The sequence below is a fragment of the Bos indicus x Bos taurus genome, chromosome 29, assembly GCF_003369695.1.
Source record: "Bos indicus x Bos taurus breed Angus x Brahman F1 hybrid chromosome 29, Bos_hybrid_MaternalHap_v2.0, whole genome shotgun sequence".
NCBI classification, from domain to species: Eukaryota; Metazoa; Chordata; class Mammalia; order Artiodactyla; family Bovidae; genus Bos; species Bos indicus x Bos taurus.
In genome coordinates, this window is record NC_040104.1 from 19,251,780 (window position 1) to 19,275,573 (window position 23,794).

General features: G+C 46.3%; 1 protein-coding gene across 3 annotated transcripts in view; it reads left to right on the top strand.

The window, feature by feature from the left end:
- The window catches only part of ETS1 (ETS proto-oncogene 1, transcription factor), a 140,243-nt gene extending 118,540 nt beyond the window's left edge, over window positions 1-21,703 (top strand). For all 3 annotated transcript variants that reach the window (XM_027531197.1, XM_027531196.1, XM_027531198.1), the window contains 2 exons: window positions 16,118-16,236; window positions 17,886-21,703. In XM_027531197.1, the coding sequence (XP_027386998.1) occupies window positions 16,118-16,236; window positions 17,886-18,101 (335 nt within the window). In that variant the 3' untranslated portion in view covers window positions 18,102-21,703. The remainder of the gene's footprint in view (window positions 1-16,117; window positions 16,237-17,885) is intronic.
- The last annotated feature ends 2,091 nt before the right edge of the window (window positions 21,704-23,794 follow it).

Genomic DNA, 23,794 nt, shown 5'->3' on the forward strand with positions numbered 1-23,794 from the left:
TCTATGCAGACATACCAAGATGACCTGAAGTTCAGAAAAGTACTTTGGAGAGTGGAAATCATTGTATAAGTGTTGGCAAAACTCTTTATTGCTCATAAACATCACACCTATTTTCTATCTCAAGTTCTATGCTCTTTTTTTTTTAATCTGTTTCCTTTAAATTTGCTTACCTCCAGGGTATGTGTGGCCACACAGTAGGAGCACATGTATACCTTTTATGTCACCTGAACGAAAGGATGTCTGTATAGATTCCCTGAACTGGGGTGAATCCATTTTCCTGTCTCTGGGAGCCCAGTTCTCTACCCATTACACCCTCAAAGGAATACATTTGACTTCTTCTGATGCTGTCTTATTTACCGCACAGTAAGTGTGGAAATCAGTTAGAAACTGAATTTTCACATTCTCTTGCTCAGTTGCATTCTTCCTCCCAAGATAAGAAAATTGCATCAACCTTCATTGGGCTCCCATGGCAACTTGTTAAATTAGGTCAAGATGTGGGGGCAGATAACGTGGCTTGAAAGCCTGCCTGTTAGCTGAGTTAAGAATACATCAAATGCAACACTGGCTTCCGCCAGAATGCACCTTCTTACCTTGCTGGGACTGCTTATGATTATCAAACTGATATAATCAGAAAGCTCCATTTTCTTTTGTTTGAAGATACATTATGAACCCCATCTGATTACAAAACCATCTGAGAGAGGTGGCCCAGTGTTCTCTGTGTATTTGATGGACCTAAACAAAATACTTTCTAGATCCTTGACAAACATAGGCATCCGTGGTTTTTTTCCCTCTCCATTTCAGTAGGTGTAGAATAATATGCTGGATTGTCAGAGTGTTGATCCCTTCCCTTCTGTGTCCCTCCAGGCTCCTTTTGTCAATGACAAAACTGAGACAAAAAAATGACTTTTTCCAAGCCTTCTGCAGGAAGGTGGCTCTTGAACTGAAACTTAAGTGCTGCATGTCTCACCTCAGTTTGAAATCTTTCTCTCTTAAAGAATGAGAACACTCATTGGTTATCTCAGTTACTCCCTTTAGAGTAGATTCAGGGCCCTGTGCCTTGCTTGTCACTCATTAACACTATGCAGGGGGAGGGGGCGTGGCATGCAGGAGTGGGTGGAGCTATGGTCTCTAAACCACCTTCGTAGAACTTCACTCCAGATTGCCAGACTTCAGTTGATGCAGATAAGGAATTCTTTCCTGTCACTCCTGCAGTTGGTGTGGAGCAGTCCTGCTGGTAATAGTTGTGTTGTCAGTGTGTAGGTGTGGCCCCAGCTTTGTGTTTCAACTGTTGTATGAAGTGCTCAGGGTCTCTTCTTTATCACGGAGCGTGGGAAAAGGCTAAGCTCCAAGCCATTCATTACCTGTAATGAAATTATGATTTACTATGCTGTGCAGACTTATGAATAGCTGATCCTTCAACCTCTGAAAGACTACATTTGAGACCATCAGGAATTCAACTTGCACGTATTTTTCAGTGAGACATTGCACAAAGCGGTCCTAGCTTTGTAGAAACGGAAGCCCTAGACGATCCCCCGTTGCTTTTCAGTTCAGTCAGTTCAGTCGCTCAGTCGTGTCCGACTCTTTGCGACCCCATGAATCGCAGCACGCCAGGCCTCCCTGTCCATCACCAACTCCCGGAGTTCACTCAGACTCACGTCCATCCAGTCAGTGATGCCATCCAGCCATCTCATCCTCTGTCGTCCCCTTCTCCTCCTGCCCCCAATCCCTCGCAGCATCAGTGTCTTTTCCAGTAAGTCAACTCTTCGCATCAGGTGGCCAAAGTATTGGAGTTTCAGCTTCAGCATCAGTCCTTCCAATGAACACCCAGGACTGATCTTCTTTAGGATGGACTGGTTGGATCTCCTTGCAGTCCAAGGGACTCTCAAGAATCTTCTCCAACACCACAGTTCAAAAGCATCAATTTTTTGGCGCTCAGCTTTTTTCACAGTCCAACTCTCACATCTATACATGACCACTGGAAAAACCATAGCCTTGACTAGACGGACCTTTGTGGGCAAAGTAATGTCTCTGCTTTTGAATATACTATCTAGGTTGGTCATAACTTTCCTTCCAAGGAGTAAGCGTCTTTTAATTTCATGGCTGCAGTCACGTTCTGCAATGATTTTGGAGCCCCAAAAAATAAAGTCTGACACTGTTTCCACTGTTTCCCCATCTATTTCCCATGAAGTGGTAGGATCAAATGCCATGATCTTTGTTTTCTGAATGTTGAGCTTTAAGCCAACTTTTTCACTCTTCTCTTTCACTTTTCATCAAGAGGCTTTTTAGTTCCTCTTCACTTTCTGCCATAAGAGTGGTGTTATGTGTATATCTGAGGTTATTGATATTTCTCCTGGCAGTCTTGATTCCAGCTTGTGCTTCTTCCAGCCCAGCATTTCTCATGATGTACTCTGCATATAAGTTAAATAAGCAGGATGACAATATACAGCCTTGACGTACTCCTTTTCCTATTTGGAACCAGTCTGTTGTTCCATGTCCAGTTCTAACTGTTGCTTCCTGACCTGCATATAGGTTTCTCAAGAGGCAGGTCAGGTGATCTGGTATTCCCATCTCTTTCAGAATTTTCCACAGTTTATTGTGATAGGCACAGTCAAAAGCTTTGGCAAAGTCAATAAAGCAGAAATAGATGCTTTAGCATCTGTTGCTTTTAGCCCAAAATAAACCTTCTTCTCATTTTGTAGATAAATTAGAGCCCGTCTATCCTCACACAATAACAGAGTCCAAGGGCCACACCCGAAACCTGGGCATTCTGACTGAGTTGTAGGTCTGGTCATTGAGTTGTAGGGTTCAGAAACATAAAGCTACTGCTAAGAGAAGGAAGGGCTTCCAAGCCCTTCAGTTCAGAATGAAACCTGAGCTTGGGCGGCATCACCTGAAATCACGGTTTTCTGAAGGAAAGCTGGATTGCAAAATCATCTCAGTGTCCTCAGGTACAACCCCCAGGGGCAGCTTCTCATGTGAGCCTCAGTCACTGATGAGGAAAGGAGAGGGGGTCCCCAGAGCCGAAGAGCACTGTGGTGTGAATTGGTGCAGGAGATTCTAATTATAGCCTGCATTCCCATGGAGATGTTATTAGGAACAACTTGGAGCTTTATAATTGGGGGTGGAGGGAATATTCCCTAAGCCAGGTTCTGGAATACAATCTCTCCGTGTCAGTACTGTGGCTGTAAGGTTATGAGTTGACTACAGTCTTTCCTGACGTAAGCGTAAAACCGTGGTGCCCTTTTTGTGCAGTCCTGCCATTTACAAGGATCCTGAGGTTCTCACCCAAGCAAAGCTGGACTTGGCCTCAGGCTTACAGGGAGTGTCACTGTCTCAGGGTAGAGCATCCGTGGGTAGCTCCTGGATGGCTGGGAGGAGAAGAGTTTGGCAATGAGAGAGGCAGAAACAGCATCTGCCCTTTCCTCCTCAGAGGGCCCTGTGAGTGGTGGGTTGTAGGAAGCCAGACAAACCCCCTCAGCCTACGTGGAGCCTGGCTACCAGCCAGCATCGCAGAAGCTGGGGAATTCTGATTCTCTGCGCTGTGTTTGACGGCGGGTCCTCAGTGTGCACATGGAATGTGAGTGGGATCTCACTGGAGTAGGGAGTTGACATGCTGCTCAGTTGTGAGACTGCTGGGGAAGTACGTTGGAGCTCGGGGGCGGGGGTCCCCGGCCGCTCTGAGCTGGAGGGATCAGAAGCCCCTTGGTGGTGTTGCCTGTGTGGAGGTCCCACTGCCTCTGCCTCCTGACTGGTTCGCATGGGGACAGTTGGTCTTAGACATCTGCCACCTGTGGAGAAAATCACATGGTGGGAGGACTCGGCCTCGTTGTTCGTTTTTTCCCTTCTAAACGGCTTTGAAGGTGTGGACAGGGAGGTTCCCTGTTTTTGTCAGTCGCCTTTGAAGACCACAGCTGGCTGAGCCACCCCGGGGACTGGACGCAGCTCCCGTAGCTCCAGGAAGCTGCCTTTAGGGCAGAGAGACACCTTTATACTATACAAAACAGATTGCACATCCTGGTGTTTAAACCACCTGAAGCCTCTGGGTGCCTGGATTTGGAGTCAGGAAACTCACAAGGGGACCCATCTTTTTAGGGGACACAGCAACCCCTTTCCCCTGCCAACCACCTGCTTTCAAGGCTTCTCTGGGTCTCCCATTTTCTGGGTGGCTGTTTCTTTAACAAACTCTAACTCCATGTGGTGGAACTGGGTGGTGACCCTGCTGGAATGCCACTCTGTCTCCTCTTGGAAGCTCCACCTTTGTGTCTTTGAAGCCGATGTTTCCCCTGAGCAGAATCCAGCCCGTGTGTTGCTGAGGCAACCACGCAGGTCCTGTTGGTCGTGAGCAGCTGGCCTGGAAACTCCCATGGCCTCAGCTGCGAAGGGCTCTTCCAGTTGATCCCTTGATTGTGCCCCTTGGCATCTCCTGGTTTCCCGGTTGCCTTCCCAGCTTGGATGCTGTCGGACCAGTGAGTGGGTCCTCAGCATAGAGACTCGTTCCATTCAGCAGACGCATGGAGACTCCTTCCATTCAACAGATGCTTCAGTCCACCCTTGAACACATGGGGTGAGGGGTGCCGACCCCTGTGCAGTCAGAAATCTGAGTATAATCCCCAAACTTAGCTACTAGCCTGCTGTTGACCTGCTAGCATAAACAGTCCACTTACACATGTTCTGTGTTTTATGTACATCTACGTGTATTTTATGCATTCCTGACCTCGCTTTTTTTTCTCGTAATGTTTTCATATTTCCAGGCTATGCAGTTTGTCTGATTTTTTTTTCTTTTTTTAAATTGCTGCAAATCTACAAAAAGGATTTTTTAAGTATGTTTATATTCAAAAGAAATCCATGTATAAGTGGATCTGTGAAGCTCAAACCTGTGTTGTTCAAGGGCCTCTGTGTATCCCTCCCCGTCCCCTTCCCCCTAAAGTGACTTTCTTGTGATGCTTACAGATGGGGTGATGATAATCACCCCATGTGCTACTCTTATGCCTGCAGGTCTAGGTTCAGCTTAAGCACACGAGAGGTGAGAGGCTGTTTGACCTTGGGCTATGTGGCAGAGGCTTCACTGTGTCAGGGTTGAGAGCGGGCACTCTGGAGCCAGGTGTGTCCTGGTTTTGCCACTGACCAGCTGCATGGCTGTGGGCCAGCTTACCTCACTGTGCCTTAGTATTCTTATCTGCAAAATGGTCACAATAGCAGTTTCAGTCTCTTCGGATTGTGGTGGGAATTGCATGAATAGCTTATGGAAGGCACTCAGCACAGTGCTGGGTCCATAGGAAACCCTCTTTAGGTGCTAATTGTTATCACTGTTTCATGTTACTCTCCAGACCTTTTGTTTTTCCAGTACAGTTCTACATTCCTTCTGGTCAGAGGGTGATGGGTTTAACTTAGAGAATTCCACTCATTCCTGGCAGTGTCTTGGGGAGCACAGCTGATACTTAATTTCAGTTTAGGTCATTTCGTAAAGTCTCCCTGGTGGCTCAGTGGTGTGAAATACCTGCCAGCCAATACAGGAGACGCGGGTTCGATCTCTGGGTTGGGAAGATCCCCTGGAGGAGGAAATGGCAACCCACTCCATTATTCTTGTCTGGAGAATTCCATGGACAGAGGAACCTGGCGGGCTACAGTCCATGGGGTCGCAAAGAGGCAGACGCAACCCAGCATGCACTCAGCACTACCACCTAGGTCACTTCAGCTTTTCAGCTCAACCCACATGTGTGCTGAGCTCTTACTGTGTGCTAGAGTCTTTCATATGCCTTCATATTTTTTAAAACTGTCACCAACAACCACATAAAGAAAAATCTGTTATCCTCACTTTATGAAGGAGGGAATTAAGGTTCCTAGGGAGGGAAGAGGTCTAGCCCAGAGTCACACAGCAGACAACAAAGAAGAGGCCTTTTATAGTTTTGCACAACGTCAGACAATTGGGAGGAAAATATCCAACATTAGTAGCGTGTTAGTTTGGGTCTGCTGAGCAGCAGATGTCGAGACATGATTGGACTTGTAAGAAATGTCTGGGGGAGTGGGGGGGCGTCTGAAGTACAGAGTGGCAGAGAGCAAGAGAAGGTGGAGGGCTTTCAAAGAGAAGGCGGGGGCCTTTCAGGCCTGGTGGCAGACAGGAAGGAAGGAGACTTGTGAGAAGAACCTGCAAGGGCATAGCAGTTCCAAGGAAGCGGGTGTCCAGGCTCCTGGGAATTTCGGTCAAAGTTGCCCAGTGGGGGAGCTCCCCGCCTGGCAGGAGTGGCCCCAAGTGACCTCCATGCCCAGTCCCTGGCCGCAGCAGCCCCAGGAAGCATGTTCTTGGTGGGGACCTGTGGATGGAGTCACAGATGCTCCCTGTGGCCAGCGGGTGGAGCCTCGTGGCTGTGGCCCCATCAGCCCTGACTGATCAGTGTGGCGTCCGACGGGTCATACAGCAGGTCGCTGGACCACGATCCCGATGCCCCTGGTGGCCCACGACTGGCTTCTGGATTTGGTGCCTGCTATTGACTTACCCAACTGCATTGTTTGTTCTGTGACTCACCTCTCCTTGAGCGATAATGAGAGTGAAAGTTGTCCTAAGGTGGGTGAATGTGAAAGTTTGCACTCGGTGTGGAGGCTGGGACCTGCTCTGCCAGAGAGGTGCTCTCAAGGCTGGGCTCTGAGGGGGTGTTGACCTTCAGAGCCAAGATGGGTGCAATTTCTCGTGGGGGCCCCTCCAGGCAGGGTTCTCGGTCCTTTCTTCTTTAAAGGCGTGGGCAGTCCCTGTTCAGCTTATCCCATTACAGTGGAACAGAAGTGTTTCTTCTGCTGCCTCCTTGCTGCTCTTAATACTCTCTTCTGTTATTCCACCCAGGCTGGCTACCACGCTTTACATCTGAGGGGTGCTCAGAAATTATTTATTGGATAAAGGCTTGAAAAGTTGTATCCTCCAATGATGGTTTAAGATATAGTTCACCACCCCAAGAATTTGAATATGTTAACTAGTCATTTCTCTCATCTTTGATACAAGGGGGGAACTTTACTCCTAGGATAAAATAAAGCTCAGAGATTGCATGGAAAACCTACTAGGAAAGGTCCAGGCTTCAGAACTCTCAAGTCTTATTTTCTAGTCCTAATCAGTGAAGCTATCTTTCTTCTTATAACCTAGATGCTTAAGAAGGCATTTTCTTTTTTTTTTTTTTAATTGCCTGTAGGCATGGCTGGATGGCGTCACCGACTCGATGGACATGAGTTTGGGTGAACTTTGGGATTTGGTAATGGACAGGGAGGCCTGGCATGCTGCAATTCATGGGGTCGCAAAGAGTCAGACATGACTGAGCGACTGAACTGAACTGAGGATATATATATATTTTTATCTTTTAAAAAAAGTTTTGTTTTTCTAATTTTTACAGTGTTGGTTTCTGCCATATAGCAATGTGAATCAGCCATGACTATACATACATCCTTTGGATATTTATATTAGCTATCTGAAGCATCTTTTGTTTCTGAACACAATTTGCACTGTTACTGTTCAGTCGCCCAGTCATGTCTGACTCTTTGCAACCCCATGGACTGCAGCACGCCACCTTCCCTGTCCTTCACCATTTCCTGGAGTTTGCTTAAGCTCATGTGCATTGAGTTGGTGATGGCATCCAGCCATCTCATCCTCTGTCACCCACTTCTCCTCCTGCCCTCAGTCTTTCCCAGCATCAGGGTCTTTTCCGGTGAGTCTACTTTTCTCATCAGGTGGCCAAAGTGTTGGAGCTTCAGCATCAGTTTGCACTCTATACCCTCAAATCCAGACTTCACTCATTTCTGGTGACTTCTTAAAACAATCAGTTACCTAGAAGACATTGGGAGGAAAAGCTCTGAAGAAAGCCACTTCCTGGCTTGCGCTTTGCCAGCTCGCTGTCCAGGAGTGTGTCTGAGTGGCAGGGTGAACGTGATTAGACAGAGTTCTTGAGTTTGGAGGGAAGGTTCCTGCCTTTGAGGACAGGCTGCCCCTTTAAGAGAGGAACCGTCTCTTCTCCCTGCAGCCACCCCCACACGTGTGTCCTTGAACACTTGCAGGTGTGAGGAGCGCAAGCAAAAACAAGGGCCTTTCCTCCAGACACTCAAGTGTGTAACTGTCTTGTGCTCGGCCCCAGGCAGACCCAAGTGAGTCTCAGTTAAGTCTGCCCCAAACAGGGGAGTCTGGCTGAGCTAAGGCCCTCCAACGAGGCTCCCTGCCAGGACGGTCTTGGACATTGATCTCTGGACAAGACTTTCTGCTCTTCCTTCGATTAATACTGATGGGATCTGTCTCTTGGGCCAAACTGCAGACGTTTGTGGGGAATGCTGGACTCACTGTAGCTCAGTCCTATGTAATTATTAGGTGGAGTGGGCTTGCTGTGGAGTATGAATGATTAGGGAAAAAAAAAAAGTACATTGGGGGAAAGAGGATCTAAGTCTGTCTGTGGCCAAGATTTCCCCAAACCAGAAATGTCGGCTATACTTTCACTTGCAAAGCAGTTTGCATCTGTTCTTTCTGTGCCTGCCTACTTTGAATTAGAGCAGGAACTTCAGAGTTATCCCTCACTTGAAAAAACCTTAACTATCTTTTCATCTACAGTGTTTAAAACATTTTACGTTTATATATGTTAATCATTTTGCTTTTGCTTCTAACTTTGTCCTCTTTCAAAGTTGCCGTATAAAAGGCCAGTTGAATTCTTGAAAGAATAATTGAATTTTATTTAGTGCTTTTGTTGTTTTGTTTTTCTATTCCATCTTGTTTTTCCTTGTTTTTCTTTTAAAAAGTCTGCTTTTAAAAATATTTTTTCTGTTGTCAAATTCTTCTGTTTAATTCTACTGTTATGTTTTATATTCCCAAACTGTTCTACACTGTGGTCAGCTCTTTATATATATCTATAAGGCAGGAAGGAGCTGTGATAACTATTTGCCTTTTAGAGATGGATAAACTAAAGCCCAGAGAGGTTAAATGAGCTGTATGAGATCACTCAATGAATCAGGGAAGAAGTGGGGTCAAGGCTCTAGACACTTGACTCCCTATTTTGGGCATTTCCCACCATCATGTATATATTTTCATTTTATAGGATACTATCTGCTGTCATCTCAGTCAGTATGCCCAATGTCCGACATATTTGTTTGTTTAAATTTTTTGAAATGCTTCCTCCTTTCTTTTGGTCTACTGTTTCAGAGACGTGGACTTGGCATTAAAGGCTGGTTTTGTTTTCTTGTTTCCACTGCTAGATATTGGCTATTGCAGCATCCGTAAATGCAAGGGCATGAACCTGTTGTCTTTCATGATATTCACGAGGGATGTTTTTCAAGCACCTGTTAGAATGTTGTTTGTGGTTATGCTTTGAGTTATAGGAACTTAGATCCTGGATTGCTGCCCTTGAGTTACTAGCCATTGATAGAGAACAAGTGTATAGAACATAATGGTTTAGAGTGATTTGTTGAACCAAAGCATCTCAGCCAGTTACAGAATGGATTGTGTGTGGATTGTGGTGGAGATGAGGTGAGATTGGGTTGAGTTGGGAGAAAAGGAGGGATGTAACTCAGACGAAATGGGGAAGGGCTCTTACAGGTATAAAAACAAGCCGAAGTACCATACAGTCTCCGCTCTTCCGTCTTTGGAAAATCTTCCTGGTGCCCTGGTACTGACTCCTTCATCCTTAGCCAGACAGTGAAGCTTCATGTTGAGTTTGGCCCAGAGGTCAAGACACTGTCAGGATGCTTTCTGTTCAGTTTCTCATTAAACGTCAGGTCATGAGAACTGAAAGGAAAAAGAGGGACTTTGGGATCATTATGAATGATAATTTAGAATGGGGTTGACAAGAAGCGGGTGACGTTTAGATTCTGGGGTTGCCCACCCACCCCCAGAGGTGGGCACTCCTGCAGTTGCTGTTGTTCAGTCATTCAGTCGTGTCCAGCTCTCTGCGACCTCATGATCTACAGCATGCCAGGCGCCCTGTCCTTTACCATCTCCTGGAGTTTGCTCAACCTCATGTCCACCGAGTCAGTGATGCCATCCTGCAGTAGTTTGTAAGAAAGATAGACTTGTGAACAGATGGGTCATTTCTGGATTCGAGTGTTCTGTTTTTGCCACCATCGTTTGGCTGTGGGTAGAGACACCTGGCTGAGAGGGCGGGGCCGCTTGGTCCCTTTCCTCTGTTTTAGGACCACCTGTCAGATGTGTGCTGTCGGAGCCAAGTAAACCCTGCTGCAAGGGTGACCAACCATGAGAGTTTCATAGGTTAAAATAAATGCGGTGTCCTGCCCACACTGAGGTGTTTGATTTGACTTTGAGAGTCGAGCTACAGAGATTAGATTCTCAAAGTAGCAGATGAATCCCCAAAGGACCTGAGGTGTGGTCGTTTTTATTTTGGGGTGCATGTTGATGAAATGTAGCCTGGGAGTCCCCCATATTGTTTGGCCCCAAATATAGTTTAATAGAGAGAAGCAGTTTGGGTCACCTTTTCAAAACCCTGATACCTTTCCGCACAGGAGGATTGTTTGAGTAAGACAGTTCAGGAAATGTTTACAGAGCTCACCTGTCCAAGACAGGGTCCCAGGCCAGGCACTGACTATGCCTGTAAGGGTCAATCAGATGCAACCCAGGCTCCCAGAGAGCTGACAGCTGGATCATTTAAGAGCAAGCAGGTTTTTTGATAGCTGGAGTTTGTTGGTGAGGCACCATCCCAGGCTTTGGGTTACAGCAATAGAAACACACGGGCCCTGCCCCTGGAGCATGTGTTCTGGTGATGAGAGAGACGCAGGGAGAGCCACTTGTCAGGGCTGGCCCTGCTCAGAGCAAAGCATGATGGGAGGCTGCCTGAGACAAGACGCCAGCTGCCCCGGGGCCTGACTCTTGTGTGTTAGCCTCGCCCTGGGCACAGGTGACAGAGCGAGAATGTGCAGCTGAACTGGAAAAGCTGAAGTCCCCCTCTGACCGCGGTTCACAAGCAGTGAGATCATTGCCATGGCTGGCAACCCCCACGCCTAGAAAATGGGAAGAAAAGATACCCACACGTGGCTACATCGAGAAGGATTATGATCCGGAGTGTCGGGAACACCTTGCTAACCTCCCGTCCCAGCCTGTGCCTTTCCTTTTACCTAAGTAGCTCACATCTTAGCCTCAGAATAACGGAGGGGAAAAAAAGCAGGGCTTTTAAATAACTACCCCTCATCTAGATAGATGGGGACCTTCTAGTCCCTAGACAAAGAGAAGGGGTGTAATCAACTCAATGAGTAGAAATTCACTTGAAGTTTTGCCTTAAAAGAAAAAAGAGAGAGATTATAGCCTTGGATTTGACATGCCTTAGGGGTCCCCCTGGAGGGAGGCATCCTCCTGTGACTTGCTTTGCTGTCCTGGGGTCCCTCTATGTACCCACCTGATGTTATCTGTCCGGAGGCCATGTCACCATTTTCAGATTGGGGCTGTCAGTGTTGTACTGAGAATTTTCCTCTTCCCCAGAAGCCGAGAAGAACAAAGCAGTCAGAGGAAATTCCCCACTGCAGCCGTGGAGGGGGGGAGTCCCCCCCACCTCCTCGCCCCGCCTGCGAGAGAGACTTCCTTCGAACAGGGACCCTCTGTTGTTGTGGCTCAGAGCTTCGACTTGAGAAGCATACTTTCCCAGTGATGCCACTGGATTCCTGACGTGTGACACCCCGGGGCGGCCTGGTGAAGGCCGCCGTTGACTGCCCTGGGCCCCTGGACAGGGACAGCATTGTGAGTCACACTCGGTGTGTGAGCTCCCCTGCCCATGACTGGCACTATTATTAGTACCATTCTCCGCTCCTGGGACAAAGGTCACTGGGACCAGAGTCCTGTTGGGTGGGTGGAGGGGGCTGGGCCCAGGGCCAAGAGGAGGTGTGAGTGGAATGGAGGCAAGGAGAAGGCTTTTCCACATGAAGATGCGTTGGAGGGAGGGAGGCAGGGACGGAGCCCTGGCCCTGCAGATTTGGGCAGACTGACCCCGAGCGACACAGAAACAGCCTCTGTGAGAACTCAGATTGAGCAGGCCAGCCTCAGCCAGCATGTGGGCAAGTCTGGGGCTTGAGAACTTCCCTTGGGTCTGGACTTGGGTGATACCAGCGGGTCAGAGTTGCCAGTGACCCCAGAGCCACCTCTGGGAGTGGGCCACCCTGAGAGGTCCTGATCTTCCCTCCCAGACCCAAGGGGCGGATGGATACATTGTCATGGAAACAGGCTCCAGCGTGGGACTTTCCACTGGTCCAGCCTGGGGACCAGCCACCCCGACGCCCACATTCCGGACTGTCTGGCTAGGAAAAGAAGCCCATGTTTGTCCTATCTCTAATGCCCGCACAACCTAAAAGAGGGTTGGGGTGTCAGCAGAAATGTACAAGAGAGGAATTTCTGGGAAGCATCATGGATCCCTTTTATTCAGGGTCACATTGCGGGCTCTCTGGAAGGCTAGCAGAGGCTTCCAGAATGCCCCAGGTGGGAGCGCCGTGCGTGCCGTTGGCAGGGTTAGGCTGGCGGGATCTCTCCTCAAGAATAAGGGAAGGAAACTCGCGCTGACATCGCTGCTGCTATGACTTTGTTCTTGTGCAGCCCTGCAGACATGTTCCTCCCTGCCTCCCTATCCTGCGCCCTGTCCTTTCTCTCAGCATCTGGTTTTCCTATTTACCCTCCCTCTTCCCTTCAGTAAATAGGAAAAAAAGAGGCGCCACACCTAGGACTTGGGCTCCCGAATTTCAGTTTTGTGTTCCTTATGAACAAAGGGCAACTCACACGGAGGGGAAAAAAACACCCACGTGCAAGGACTCACCCCGTCTCCGGCCACATCCACAGACCCCAGGGATCAGATGTACGCAGACAATGGGGTGCGGCTCTGAAGTGGCAGCAGGAGCAGCAGGACTCGTTCTGTCTGACGTCCCTCCCTCGTGAGCTGGTCCCTGTGATGCTAATTCAAGCCCCGTCCCCACTCTATGGCTGCATATCTGAAGGGTGGGGGCCCGAGGTGGCTCTTGGACCCCTCTCCCCGGGAATCTGGATGTGCTTGCTTCCTCCTGCCATTGACCACAACTTCCCAGGGAAATGAATCCCCATAATTCTTCCTCTTTCCTCAACCTGGTATAATTAGACCCCTTATCCCTAAAGGGATTTTAAGACAAGTGGAATGAAAGAGGGGCATACCCCGTGGTTCAGCAGTGAAAAATCTGCCTGCCAATGCAGGAGATACAGAAGACTCAGGTTTGATCCCTGGACCAGAAAGATCCCCTGGAGAAGGAAATGGCAACCCACTCCAGTATTCTTGCCTGAAAGAGCCCATGGACAGGGGAGCCTAGCAGGCTTCATAGGGTCACAAAGAGTTGGCCATGCCTGAGCGCACACACACACACACACACACACACACACACACACATACAGTATGAGAGAGGTTTGAAGACAACTAGTGGGGGTGAGAAGTAATGAAATTACATGGCCTAATGGTGACCATGAGGGGTGCAGATGTCACCTGTGTAGAGGACGCCAAGGTCCCCAGTGGTCAGACTGACTGGGGAACCACTGGCCATCCGGTGTCCTGGACTGCTTGCTGTGAGCCATGAGGAAGAGCTGTTTTTCAAATGCAAGGTCCTTTTACCCCCAAGACCATTGCAGCCAGCAGGCAGGTTAGATTGGACTCTGGGTTGGACTTGCCGGGGCAAGTCCATGGCTTGAGATGGAGATTTAGGGGGTCAGGCAGGCTGCCTGGGTTCTAGCCATACCACTTCTGACCTGCACAACCTTGGACAAGACACACAGTGGGTCAGTTTTCTCTGCTGTACAGTGGGAGAAACAAATGTGATAACAGTAGTATCTACTCAGGGAGTTATTCTGAGGGATAAATATTGGGTTGGTCAAAAAGATCATTTGGATTTTTCCCTGTGATGTTACAAAAAAAACCCAAATGAACATTTTGGCAAACCCAATAAGATGCTCTAAAACATGACATATTACTGTGGTACATAGTAGGTGCACAATAAATCCTAGCTCCTGTTCCTGTTTTCCTTTACCAGGTGTCTGAAAGCAGACCTCTCTCCACCATGTCTATAGTCTGTGGTCTTGACCCAAGAGAGGACCATGAACTCCCTGGCTTATTTTCATAATTTTGGGATAGTTGGTTTTTCCTTTCATGTCTCATTTCAGTGGTTCAGGGGGTATCTATTCTACACTTCTTCAGGATACTTATTATGTCACAAGGGCTATTGTAACTAATTCTATAGCATTTCTTAATAGAAATTTGTTTTCTTCCTCCTGCCCATCCGGATGGCTTCTCAATGGATTCCTCATAGGAAGTCACGACAGGACATTCCTTCTGGCAGAGGGTGGTAGCTGGTGACTACTTGGCTGCCAAGGAAACTGCAAATGTGTCTGAGCTGTCTAGAAAATTTTTTTTTTTTTTTTTCCATTGGAGTAGAAACAGAGAAGTGGGTAAGGCTTTATCAGTGTCATTCCTGGGACAGTTTCTTCAAATATTAATATACTTTGCAGGCATTGGCTGAATTATTTAATTCTAGAATATGTGTAAGGTATTTCTTGCAAGATGGTTTTAAAGTACTCGGGGTTCATTTGTAGAAGGGTGAGGTAGAGGTATTTCATTTTCCTTGCTGAGCTTGGGCTGGGCTGAGGAGGGACCATTGGGATGCTAGTACTATAGCCAAGGCTTCCTTGGGGTGTCCCACCAGTGATAAAGTGCACCAGCCGCTGTTTGCTCATAGGCATCCATCAAGATTACTCTGGGGCCTGGAGTCAAGGTCCGGGGATTGGCCCACTGTTTTCTAACTGTGCCTAGACCAATGTCACGTCATTTTTCCCGAGCACCTTACTCTGCACCGATAGAATGGAGGCAGTCGGCGCAGTCTGCCATGCCTATAAGGAGATTGGGGAGTGGGTTTTAGAAGAAGCAAAATGGTGAACGTGCAAATGTCTTGTAGGTGTGTCCAACATGACAAGAGATTGCCCTCCTAGATCATGAAGGGCATTTCTTTATTAGAGAGGCAAGGCAAGCTTGTTTCCTACTGCATCTCAGTTTACTTAAGATCAGACACATTTGGAACTCAGGTTAAGGATTAGAGCCTAACAAACTCAAGTTTTCTTATGTGAGTCAGAGCATGCCAGGCTTTCTTTGTCTACACGGACTGGGTCTCTCCAGCTGCACTGTTTCCAGGTTGCTTCTGAGATGGTGTTAACAAGGCCTACACGTCTACACAGTGTAGATGTGAAACAAGCAGTGTGGACTATTAAGCCCATATCTGTCTCTCTAGCTACACCCATAAATCAGATAGGAATCTCTGGCATCATTGTCATTTCTGAATAGAAAACTATGCTAGAAGGAAATCCGTGTAGCACAAACTCTTTTAGTATAAGATAAACTAACAATCAGAGTATGTCAGGCCTTCCAGACAGTGTTGATGGCAGTGTTGATGACTAAGACGAGAATTGTGTGTGTGTGTGTGTGTGTGAATTAGAGTCTGCTTAACCATGGTGAATTTCTGAGACAGTGCTAACCTGACCTTTGAGGATTTCATAGCTGGAAAGTTCATTTCCCCCCTTTCTTAGTTTGGCTGCTTGCCTGTAGGCATCTTGGGGGACTGGATTGTGGTAGAGAGGAATATTATGACCAAGAGAACATCTAACTTCTCTTCCCTTGTTAGATCACCCTAATGATTCTTCTCCCTCGAAAACCAGGGACCAAAGGGTCCTTACTGTAGACTTTGCTTATGGGCTTTTGACTTCTGCTTGGAGCTGACAAAGACACTCCTCGGTTCATACCTTGAGTACTTCATAAGGCAGAAATAATGACTTTGTTTTTGAAGGCCAAACTGACCATGTTGCCTTAGAATATCTCAAAGGAGCAATCCAGGATTTTCTTTCTAGAGTTTGCGTAGCCATAAAAGATGGACTGACTTTTAAATCGATCTAAATAAGGCAATTGATACTCCATCCTAAACGCAGTTTTGGTGGGAATTCTTCACTGTTTCCATCTGTTCCACCAGCTCCTGCAACTCTTGTGCTCTGGGTATTCCTTGTTTTCCCCTGGCTGATGGGCTGGGAGGGTAGGGGTCGGGAGTGCCCTGTAATGGGATTCGCTGCTGAGAGTGTGGCACATCTGGTGTAGTGATTCACCATGGCTTGTGTCTCCAGGCAGCGGACCAATCCAGCTGTGGCAGTTTCTTCTGGAATTACTCACGGATAAGTCCTGTCAGTCTTTCATCAGCTGGACAGGAGATGGCTGGGAATTCAAGCTTTCTGACCCAGATGAGGTAAGGAGGGAGTGACCTGAGAGTGTTGTGTTCAGGGAGGGTGAGAGAGAGCTCTGGGGATGGGTTGTATGGGGCTTGATGGTGTTTTCTAGGGTTTGAATCCCAGCTCTTACACCTGCTACTTGGGGGACCTCCTCTGAGCCTGAGTTGCATCACTTGGAAAACAGAGAAAAGACCTATGTTGCCCATTCGTTGTCAGCTTAATGGATAGGATGTACTTACAGTGCCTGTCACATATCAGGCCTTTTGTAAACACAAGTTGGGCTTCCCTGGTGGCTCAGTGGTAAAGAACCCACCTGCCAGTGCAGGATACTCAGGTTCAGTCCCTTGGTTGGGAAGATCCCCTGGAGAAGGAAATGGCAACCCACTCCTATATTCTTGCCTAGAAAATGCTATGGACAAGAACCTGGTGGGCTGCAGTCCATGGGGTTGCAAAAAGAGTTGGAAATGACTTAGCAACTAAACAACAAAAACATGAGTTGCAGTCTCTGACTTTGTTCCCCTCTTGGCCTTGTGGCTCTGTGAATATGGAAGGCGTCTGGCAATTTGAGAGGCCTTCAAAGTTTGGTGAGATTTGCTCATCATTTTGTTTTTTCATCAACAAACAGTGAGGGGAGGAGGAGTACACTGAGTCTGAGATGAACATATACACATTGCCCATGGGCTTCCCTGATAGCTCAGTTGGTAAAGAATCCACCTGCACTGCAGGAGACCCCGGTTCAATCCCTGGATCAGGAAGATCCACTGGAGAAGGGATAGGCTACCTACTCCAGTATTCTTGGGCTTCCTTTGTGGCTCAGCTGGTAAAGAATCTGCCTGTAATGCAGGAGACCTTGGTTCAGTCCCTGGGTTGCGAAGATCCCCTGGAAAAGGGAAAAGATACCCACTCCAGTATTCTGGCCTGGAGAATTCCATGGATGTGTATAGTCCATGGGGTCACAAAGAGCAGCAAGGACCTACTGTATAGCACAGGGAACTCTAGTCAATATTCTGTGATAATCTATAAGGGGGAAAGATCTGAAAATATATGTATGTAGAAGTGAATCACTTTGCTATACACCTGAAACTAACACAACATTGTAAATCAATTACACATCAATAAGAAAACAAAAACAAAAAAACAAATAGTGAGTGGCTGCTCTGTGACACGCCCAAATTCGGAGGATGCAGAGCAATAAATAAGAGAGAGGCCCTCTGTTCCGGCTGAAGTGAGAAGCCCTGTGCCTCGAAAAAAAAAAAAAGATGCTTCCTGTTGATGAAAGACAGGTGTGACTGTTAACTCAGTCCTTCATCCCTCACATCAGATTTCATGCTTTCAAAGCAAAGACGTTCTATTAATAATACAGGGTAAGAGGAGACTCTATAGTGTCTCCTATAAGAAAGGAGACTCTTTTTTAAATATCATAGGCTTTAACTCCCATTCCATAGAAGTTCAGGGTCACTGCATTTTCATCAGCTTAGAGTCAGCTTCACTGCCAACCTGGTCTAGCCTTCAAAACTTGGAATTCAGAAAAGTAACTTTGTCGATGAATCCCTAGCCATCTTTTGAACATCATGGGTCATCACCAATGAGTGCAGGCATATTAATGTGTATCTTGGGCTTATTCTGGAAGTGTTTACCCTCTTCTTTTTTAAAAATTAAATTTCAGGTGGCCAGGAGATGGGGAAAAAGGAAAAACAAGCCTAAGATGAATTATGAGAAACTGAGCCGTGGCCTTCGCTACTATTATGACAAAAACATCATCCACAAGACGGCGGGTAAACGCTACGTGTACCGTTTTGTGTGTGACCTGCAAAGCCTGCTGGGGTACACGCCCGAGGAGCTCCACGCCATGCTGGATGTCAAGCCCGACGCCGACGAGTGACGGATGCTGAGGGGCTGGGGAAACCCTGCTGAGACATTTCAGAGAACAACCATGTCGGTCGGACTCTTAATTTTTTAATTGTTATTCTATTTTTAATTTTCCAGAACTCATTTTTTTTTACATTCAGGGGTGGGAGCTAAGTGAGCTGCAGCTATAATCCATTGTGCGCCGTTGAAGGAGAGCCAGGACTGGTGGGGTGGGTGGGACAAGAATTTCTGGAGAGGATTTTCAGGAGACAAGGGCCTTCTTAGAAGCTTGAAGAATCTGGCTTAAGGGAGGAAGAGACTAACACGTCCAGTCATTTAAAAAAAAAATCATCCACAAAAAAAAATGTCTTGAGTTATGGACCTATTAGCAAAAGAAATTGATGCACCAGGAGTCTTGAAACTAATGAAAGGCAGTTAATTTCCTTTTGTCTTTAGGTCTGGGAGGGCAAAAAAGAGGGAGGTAGGATAAAGTCTTTTGTTTGGGGGTGCACTAAAAAATCACGGGCTATTGACCTTTTTGTTCTACTTTTGAAACAAAGATGGACTTCAGTGGGGAGGGGCTGAAACTGTTTTTGTGTTAAATTTTATTCTATTAAATTTTGTGCCAGTATTTTTTTTTTTCCTTAAAAATCGTCTTAAGCTCTAAGGTGGTCTCAGTATTGCGGTATCATGCAATTTTGTTTTTATTTGCCGACTGAGGATTCTGACACAGTGAAAGGAAACTGTTTATATAGACCCCACTGGAAAGACAAAGCACCATCACTGAGATTTGGGGATCCCAAGTTCATGTGACTGATGTGCGAAGGAAAAAACGATGCTAATTTGGGTACAAGGGAACTGTGCATGTGAGTTTCTCCTTTTAAGTTTTAAAAATTATGATCACACCCCTCTACTTATTTGTCATGAGTATATTTTCAGAGTTTGGACTTAACATTGAGCTAAGAAGCATTAAGTCTTTGAACTGAATGTATTTTGCAGCCCTGCTTTGGACAATAGTAAATGTAGGAGCACTGTAGAAGTCTTAGGAAAGAGGGAGTGAAGGGAGAAGATTGACCTGGTTCTCTACTGGTTTTTTAGACTTGTAACATACATGACTTGGAATAAAATCTGTATGCACGGGCATTACCCCTCAGGTCTTAGGAAATAAGTCCTGAATGCATGTCCTTCCCAACTAACACTCTGTACTTTGTCCTTTGTGTCTGATTTTCCCAGCACCCCACATTTATCACTTTTCCCCACTCTGTTGTTTAGTAGAAGGAAATGTACAGCTTTCTGATGGGTGAGTGAAAGAGTAGCCGCAGACATGTCATGAGTTGGAGAGTGTCTGATAAAGCCATTTAGATGTCCTGGGTTTTAGAAGCCATGGAAACTGAGGGAGCCTAGGAATAAGATGTGGCTCGGCTGTCTTTGGGAAAAGTGCAAGGCTTTCCTTTGAAGGGTTTAAGGCAGCTGTGTCGGGTGTCAGGTGAGACTAGGTGGGCAGGCAAAGGTGCACAGAGCAGATGCTATAAGGGCCCCGTGCTTGGATCTGCTGTCCTGGCGCAGGGTCAGGGAAGGTTGGTAATTGCAAAGGAAGGAAGCTTGAAGGCATAGGAACTATAAGGAAAGGAGCTTGGGTGTAGCAATAAGGTGGTCCATGAGATTCAAATCTACTTTTACTTCTCCCAGAGTTGAACTACAAACATTATCAAACCGAGGCCATTGTCAAGGGTCATCTGAAAATGGAGTTTGGGGAGAGGGGACCAACATCTGACTACTAAGGAAAAGTGCCTAATACAATTAGAATCCCCTCTTCTCAGCTCGACAGGTGCCGGATTGAAAAGGAGGGTGACAGGGATGGCTTTCAGCGAGGGAGGGGAAGAAACCCTCAGGACGGGCTTCTCGGGGTTGGCCCTTGTTGGGCTCCAGCTGAGAAACTGGAAGTCTACTAACTACCTTCTAGCATAGCTTCAAGAAAGTGGATTGTTTTCTCCCAGGTCTTCTTGCAGACCCCGGATTATCAGGAACTTAACTCTGTGATTCATGCGCTTCCTCATACCGAGAAATCGGAGTATCCGCTTGGAAAGCAGAGGCAGCATTTCGCCCAGCTGTGTATTGTGATCTTCTTCCGGACGCAGGTGCCTTAATGAAGCTCTCGACATATTTTAGGAGCTGCTCAGGGAGTGTTAGGCGGAACTGTTTGGACTACATTGTTTTCTCTTAGATTATGTGATCTTTGTTGGGCACTGGCAAAGATGTGTGTGCGCATGCGTGTGTGTGTCTCTGTGTGTGTTTGCAGATGTGCAGAACTGCAGCTGAGAGAATGCTGGGGCTTTCTCATGATGTCTTTCCACATTTCAGTGATGGGTGAGAGTAGAACCAAGGCCAGACTTCGGTCCTTGCTTCTTTGCCACCAGGCATATCACTTTCTCAGCTCAACAGCCCTTTCCTTTTATATCAATGCTGAGACCCCCCTCTCTGTGTATGTCTGACTCCTGCCATAATTCACGTGAACAAGTGCCTCCTCATGCTCTTCTGCCGCTTGTTTGCTAAGATGCACCCCCCTCCCCCACCCTGCTGTCTCTCCCAGTCCACCGTTTTCAGTATTTGTAGATAGCGTGTTAGTTCAAACAGCTTTGTCAATCTGGCCAGATGCTTTTTTTTTTTTTCCTCCTTCTGTCCAGAGACCATCCCAGGAAGAGTGGTGGGTGGTTTATACACTGGAAATGGAGCAGAATTGTTGGATTTCTGCTTTAAAAAAATAAAAACACATGTTAACTTCAGAGGAAGGATGGGCAAATCTGGTTGAGTTGGGTGAAACTCTGTTTTCCTGGAGATGCATCTGTTAACCCATGTTGGTTTGGGCTGTAGGGTTCAGAGTCACTTTGGTTCCCTTTCGCTTTCAGGGGAGGGACTTCCCTACACAGAGCCCTGGTTTTGTGGCTATGGAGATTAGAGGTAACATTCAGAGATCAGATATGCTTTTCCTCACTTTGGGGCTGAACACTCTGGGTTTTAGAGCATTAACCTGCCTAATCTTCATGGTGAAAATGACACCTTCTCTATCCTAGTCATGCTGTGCATGCTGCTTTCTCTGTTGGGGTCTATATAAATGGGTTGAACTCTTAATCTACATTCCAAAGAAGTTTCGAGGAACCATAAATATATGTATACATATACATATATAAAATATATATATTAAAATGAAATTTATCTCTATCAGGAATACTGCCTCAGTTATTGAACTTTTTTTTAGAATACTTTTTTTTTAAGCTGAGAAGTATAGGGGTAAAAAGATGTTATATTGTGTTTGACTATTTTCCAACTTGTATTTTCATATAATTTATATTTTTTAAAACCTGAAAATTTAAAAGCAAGATGAGAAAAAAAAAAAGGAAAAGCAGGTGCTTTTTAAAAAATCAGAACTGAGGTAGCTTAGAGATGTAGCGATGTAAGTGTCTATGTGTTTTTTTTTTAATGCAAAAAAAAATTTCTTACGGGGGAATTTTTTGTTCGTTTATTTTAGTAGCTGATGCTGGCACATCATTTTGCTGGAGAATTTTTTATATACTGTAGCCTGATTTCATATTGTATTTTAAACTGTGTGAGATTAAAAGCAAAGAAATTCATTCATAACGATGTGGGTTTGGCTCCATTCTTTCCTGTCTGGTTCATGTGTGAAAGCGGGACAAATTAGCCAACCAGAGACAAGCACAGGAAGGAATGCAACTTCATCTGATGTCACTAGCTCTGCACCATTTCAGATAAAGATTTCCTAATAAAGCGCAAACTAACACAGGAATATGGGGAAGTGTCATCTGACATCCCAGTTACTGAAGATGGAGTCATCCTTTGTGGAATGTCCCCGCCTCATCATACCACATTTTGATCGTGTCTGAGGACTAAGAGGCACATGAAGAAACATTTTAATGATTCAACAGATAAACATTTGATTTCAGCTAGGTAAAGTTCCTGATCTTAATACAGGGTGTTGAACATCTTTGGTCCACGCTTGGGAACAGCCCTCTTCTCCCTCCTTCTTAAGCTCATTTTGTCCTGTGCTAATTCAGACCCATCACATCCATCTTGGCCCCAACTCTTTTGGGGGGCGCTGAAAATGGGGAATGGTAACATCCAAGCCCTCAGCAGTCATAAATACAATCGTATTTATAGGTGCTTTGGGGAGAAGGTTAGGAACACATGCGGCATGGTGCCTCTTCTCGTTGTTAAAACTACAGAAGGTGGATGTTTTTAATTAACACCAGCATTCACAACATGAATCCCGACTCACAGCTGGAAAGAGAATTTTTGCTGAATTGGTCACAAAGAGAGCTCTGTTTTTGGAAAACCGGTTTCTTCCAGCCTGGAGCTTGGGGTTTCCTGAGTGCACATTAATTACTGACTGTGTGGTCCAGTGGTCAGGGAGCCCGACTGGCCAAGAGGAGGGCTCCAGGTCTACCTCCCAGTTAAGCCATCACCACTCACTAGGGGACCATGGTGAGATGGCTGGAGGTCCTTATAGTTTTTAGTCTTCAGTTGCCAACCTGGGCAAAACCACAACTCCAGAGCCAACCTAAGGCCACATCTGAGCTCTTCTCCCCCTGAATCCACAGAATATAGAGACCAGGACTTCGTCTCAGTCAGGGATCTGGTCAGAGAGCTTTCCATCACTGTCAAGATGCTGTTATTCCTACAGAGTATGTTACTTCATGCTGTCGAGGTTAAAAGATACCAGATACACTTGAATGAATCAGCTTAGACCTCTGTTGCTCAAACTAAGAGCTAGCGTTTGGCTGGGAGATTCTCAGACACCTAGGCTTTGGTCATCTTGATGATCCTGCTGAGACCACCATATAGAAGCTGGGGTGATGGGGGAGGGACAACATCTTCTAAAACTCCCTCCAGACTTGGGGGAACCGGGTCTGGATAGAAGGTGGTGCAGGTAAAAAAGGAATCATTTTAAAAACACCTGGTATCTTTTCACTTCTCCTACCCTTCCCTCTATGGACCTAGTATATCTATTTCACTGTCATGTTGAGTTCAGAGTTGGCCATATGATTAACTTTGACCCATGAGTTGTTAGAAGAAATAATACAAGCAAAGGCTTGAATTGTGCTTGCCTGATAGCAGTGTGTTCTCTTGCACCTCTGCCCATGCAGTGAGAAGATCGTGCCTCAGTTTTCCCCCTGCTCCAGTGAGAATGAGAGGAGCACTGTCCATCCAACCCACCATCCTGAGTCTGGAATCAAACTCAGCCTGGTTCAGCCTAGATCATTTCATCTCAAGCTGGCTGGGAGGCATATAGTGAGATTAAACGATTCTTAAACTTTCCAGTATTACAGTAGGTATTATACAGCAAGAGCTGCCTGTAACAGTGTTAAACATGGCAGTCTCTGGGTTGCAATGCTTTTTCATTTCTTATTTTCCTTTCACATTCTTTACAAATATTTGCTTTTTTAATACAGATAATTTAAAAATAAACCATATATGAAAAAATTTTAAAAACGAAGCCGACAGTCAGACATCTATAGGTTTTAACAGGCTTTGGGCAGTTGTAGGATAGAGTAATTGCCCAAGGCTAGTCTAGCTCCACACTGCTATGACCTTGGAGCAACCTACAGCATCCATGCCAAAAATAAATGAATACCTCATGACCAAAAATTGAGGGAAAGAGCTTACCCATGTAATGAAGTGTAACTATTTTAACCTAAAGGAGGAAGAGGACTG